This window comes from Chrysochloris asiatica, unplaced genomic scaffold, assembly GCF_000296735.1.
Source record: "Chrysochloris asiatica unplaced genomic scaffold, ChrAsi1.0 scaffold00130, whole genome shotgun sequence".
Taxonomy (NCBI): Eukaryota; Metazoa; Chordata; class Mammalia; order Afrosoricida; family Chrysochloridae; genus Chrysochloris; species Chrysochloris asiatica.
In genome coordinates this window covers 8,498,264-8,502,435 of record NW_006408648.1, presented here as the reverse complement: position 1 = coordinate 8,502,435, position 4,172 = coordinate 8,498,264, and the positions used below count along the sequence as shown (strand labels likewise).

At 45.7% G+C, this 4,172-nt stretch overlaps 1 protein-coding gene across 1 annotated transcript in view; it reads left to right on the top strand.

Moving 5' to 3' along the window:
* MFI2 (antigen p97 (melanoma associated) identified by monoclonal antibodies 133.2 and 96.5) overlaps window positions 1–3,774 on the top strand; it is a 41,625-nt gene extending 37,851 nt beyond the window's left edge. The window contains exons 15-16 of the mRNA XM_006869442.1: window positions 2,998–3,196; window positions 3,692–3,774. Coding sequence (XP_006869504.1) covers window positions 2,998–3,196; window positions 3,692–3,774 — 282 coding nt within the window. The remainder of the gene's footprint in view (window positions 1–2,997; window positions 3,197–3,691) is intronic.
* Window positions 3,775–4,172: the final 398 nt, after the last annotated feature.

The window sequence follows — 4,172 nt, the reverse complement described above, 5'->3', positions numbered from 1 at the left end:
TGGCAGTATCAATGGATTCAAGCATGGCAACAGTAGTGAGGTTGGCCCAGTGTTTCATTCTGTTGTACATAACGTCACTATGAGTCGGTACTGACTCGATGGCACCTAACAACAACAACAAATGGAGAAAAGATTGAAGTTGTCAAAGACTTCATTTTGCTTGTATCCACAATCAACACTCATGGAAGCAACAGTCAAGAAATCAAATGATGTATTGCATTAGGCGAATCTGCTGCACCAAACCTCTTTAGAGTGTTTAAGAGCAAAAGTGTCAGTTTGAGGACTAAGGTGCACCTGATGCAAGCCATGAGATTTTCAATTGCCTCATATGCAAGGAGCTCTGGTAGCATAATGGTTATGAATCGGGCTGCCAACCTCAAGGTCAGCAGTTCAAAATTACCAGCTGTTCACGGGAGAATGATGAGGCTTTCTGCTCCTGTAAAGATTTACAACCTTGGAAACCCAGTGCAGGGTCACTATGAGTTGGAACCAACTCCATGGTACTTAAAAACAACAACATATGCATGTGAAAGTTGGACAATGAATAAAGAAGACTTGATGCATTCAAATTATGGTATTGAAGGAATATATTGAAAGTATCCTCTGGACTTCCAGAAGAACAAACAAATCTCTCTTGGAAGAAGTATACTCAGAATACTCCTTGGAAGCCAGGACGGCGTGACTTCGTCTCTCATACTTTGGACATATTATCAGGAGGGACCAGTACTTCCTTGAGAAGGACATTATGCTATGTAAAGTGGAAGGCCAGCGATAAAGAGGAAGACCCCAACAAGATGGATTGGCATAGTGGTTACAGCAGTTGGATAAAGTGTAACATCAATTGTGAGTATGGTGCCAGACCAGGCAGTGTTTTGTTCTGTTGTACATAGGGTTGTTATGAGTTGGAGCCAACTTGTCGGCACCTAACAACAACATCAACATGCAGATGGATCCTAAATTTACATCTACAGCCCCACCTCTTTCTTAAGCCCCAACTTCTACATCTAACAATTGCCCACTGACAGTTTGATGTATATTTCTAACAAATGTTCATTTAAAACTGAACAAACCCAAAATTGAGCTCTTTTTCCTCCCAATTTTCCTAGTTTCAATTTCACAGTGATTCCAGCCTTCCCAGGGTCTCAGAACTTATCTCTGACTCATCTTTCTCTCACATGGATATCCGGTTTCTCAGCTAACTTTGTTGACTACACATTCAAACTACATCTAGAATTTGATCCAACTCATCACCTCCTTCACTACCAGGGTTAGAATTAAAACCAGGCTGCATGCTGATGAAGCCCAGGTTCCTAATCTACCCCACCCAGCTGACTGAGGCTGAACCTGCCTATCCCACCCTTCAGCACCACGTAGCGGAGTCAGCTGGCTCTCCACACCTGCTCCTAAACTCTAAAATTATCTATGTTCTTTTCATCTTCCCCACAGTCTATCTGCCCTAGCGTTCTTCACCTTGGGTCCCTGGGCTTCCTCAGTAGTAGATCTCTAAACTCAATGAAGTAGCATGAGAAACCTTGTGTGGATGTACATTTTTCTGAAAAGAAGCCAATGTGTCTCGTCACACCTTCAAGAGAACCATTTAAAACACAAAAGAGTTTTCTGTGGAGTCATCTCAAACTCATGGCAACCCTGTGTGTGCAGAGTACATGGGCTCTGTAGAGTTTTCATGGCTGTGACCTTTGGGAAGCAAACCACCAGACCTTTGTTCAAAGGTGCCTCTGGATGGGTTTAAACTGACAACCTTTTGAATAGTAGCCAAGCACTGTTTGTACAACCTAGGGACTCCAGAGGCCTTGCACCTTCTTTCCCTATTGGTCAGTACTTTAAAACTGACACGGGCATTTATGCATGCATGGTCTGTAGATGTCCTTCTATCTATGTACGCATGCATAATTTCTCCTACTACTTTTGATCTTCTTAGTAACTGTTTTTGGGCTGTAGCCATAGCGCTAATCCTGCCAGGGATTCTCAGCAGGGAATGGGGTAGCGATAGAGTCTCCAGGCCACTAGGAGGGTCAGTGTTATTATTATCATTAGCTGTCCTTGAATCAGTTCTGGCTCCTGGCAACTTTATGTACTATAGAACAGCATGTTGCCCAATCCTGCATCATCCCTGACAATCACCAACATGTCCTGGCCCATTTTTGTGGCTCTCATGTCCATCCATCTCACCAAGGGTCTCCCACACATTGGTCAACCCTCTACTTCAACAAACATGATGTCCTCCTCCAAAAATTGGTCTTTCCCAGTGGCATATCCAAAGCAAGCGATTTGGACAATGTTCTGTGATGAGCCACAAGATTTTCATTGGCTGATGTTTAGAAGTAGATCACAAGTCCTTTCTTCCTAGTCTGTAAGCTCTGTTTAAACCTGTCCACTATGGGTGACCATACTGGTATTTGAAATACTAGTGACATAGCTTCCAACATCCTAGCAACATGTAAGCCATCACGGTACGACAAACTGACAAATTGTGGAGAGGGAGAGTTAGTAAAGGCATATTCAACTCATTTATTATTACTGGTGGCAGAATGACAGGCTCTCTCAGTGACACTGTTCTGGTTTTAACGGGAAGGAGACCCATAATTTAGAGTGAGGAGGCATTGTAGAAAAGGTTGAGAAATGATGCACAAGTCGTTCAAACTAGCAAGACACTTATAACACCATCCATAGTGCCACTAATTTCTGGGATTTTTCTTCTTGTGCATCATCACATACTTCACTTCTGCACCCTTGAACTGGCTTTGGTATAATGTTTCTAAATCAGTATCTTATGATGGTGTCTATAGTCTTATGTTTCCTAAGTCCCTTTGATGACAGAGACCAACTAGTTGTCAAGTGTATGACTTTAAATCAGAGTAGTGTATGGTACCCTGAATGACTTCCTCTTTGGTTCTCTGTATGGAAAGCAAGAGGTCCCTGGGCCAGTGGTCATGTGTGAACTGAGAGGAAAAGTAGGTCTGATTGTGTTACTTCCAGGACCTGTTTGGAGATGACCACAACAAGAATGGATTCAAAATGTTCGACTCCTCTGACTATCACGGCCAAGACCTGCTGTTCAAAGATGCCACCATCCGAGCCGTGCCTGTGGGAGAGAAAACCTCTTACCAAGACTGGCTGGGCCTCGACTACGTGGCATCCCTGGAAGGAATGCTGTCTCAACAGTGCTCCCATGCAGGTAGGGTGGCCTGGGTACAGCTGGAGAGCTTCCAAAACCCTGGGAGGGGCAACTCCACACCACACAGAACAGGAACAGGCACCAGCCGTATTCCTCAACACCATCCAGGACTCTCTAGGTTCCTGGTGACACAGGGCAAAGGCCCCCATTTCATAAAGAACCAAGGTGAAGAAGGGGCTAAACAGGGAGCTGCAGACAACTGTAGGCAGAAACACAGGCTGTGTAACCCAAACAGACCTGAGTAATTAGCATAAATGCTTGTTATAATAGTCCAAAGAGGATTGGAGGCAACTACATAAATATGCATGTAGTATAATTTTTTAAAGACATGCATATGTAATGAAGCCAGGGGAGAGAAAATTGAGAGGTAGGGGCCAGAGCCTGGAGTGAGATTAGTGCATAGAAGGACATTCCTTAGAGTCCTGTCCACGGGTCCCTGGGGCCACGAGCCAGCCCTGCAGACTGGAGGCCTCACTGTTGTGTTTGTTCCCTCAGTGGTCTCGGCCTCCACAGTGTCCCCGATGCTGCTGCTGCTGCCGCTGTCCCTCACCACCAATCTCCTGCGGCCCTCCCTCTGAAAGCAAGCCCGGCTCTCCCTTGGAATGGAAACTGACTCAGAACCTACATACATAAGGCCCATCTCCCGGGTAAATCCGGTGAACGCTGCTCAGAGAAGAAATGTGTGATGGGAGAGGAAGTATGAGAAACCACAGAGCACCTCAGATTTGAGATTCCTGACACACTGTAGAGAAGTTTCTACGATGGCTTTGAACTGGAATAAAGACAAATGCTAAAGAAAAGTCCCCCAACTTGGACCAGAGCAGATTCCTCCTGCTGGAAGCCAGCCTTCTGCCTCCCAGGCACCACCTGGCCCTCTGCTACCTGAGGCAGCCTGCTGGCGGCCCCCAGTCACACACACCCACAGGCTGGCACAGGTCCTGCTTCCCTGCAGACTCTCCCACCACGTGGAACCTCA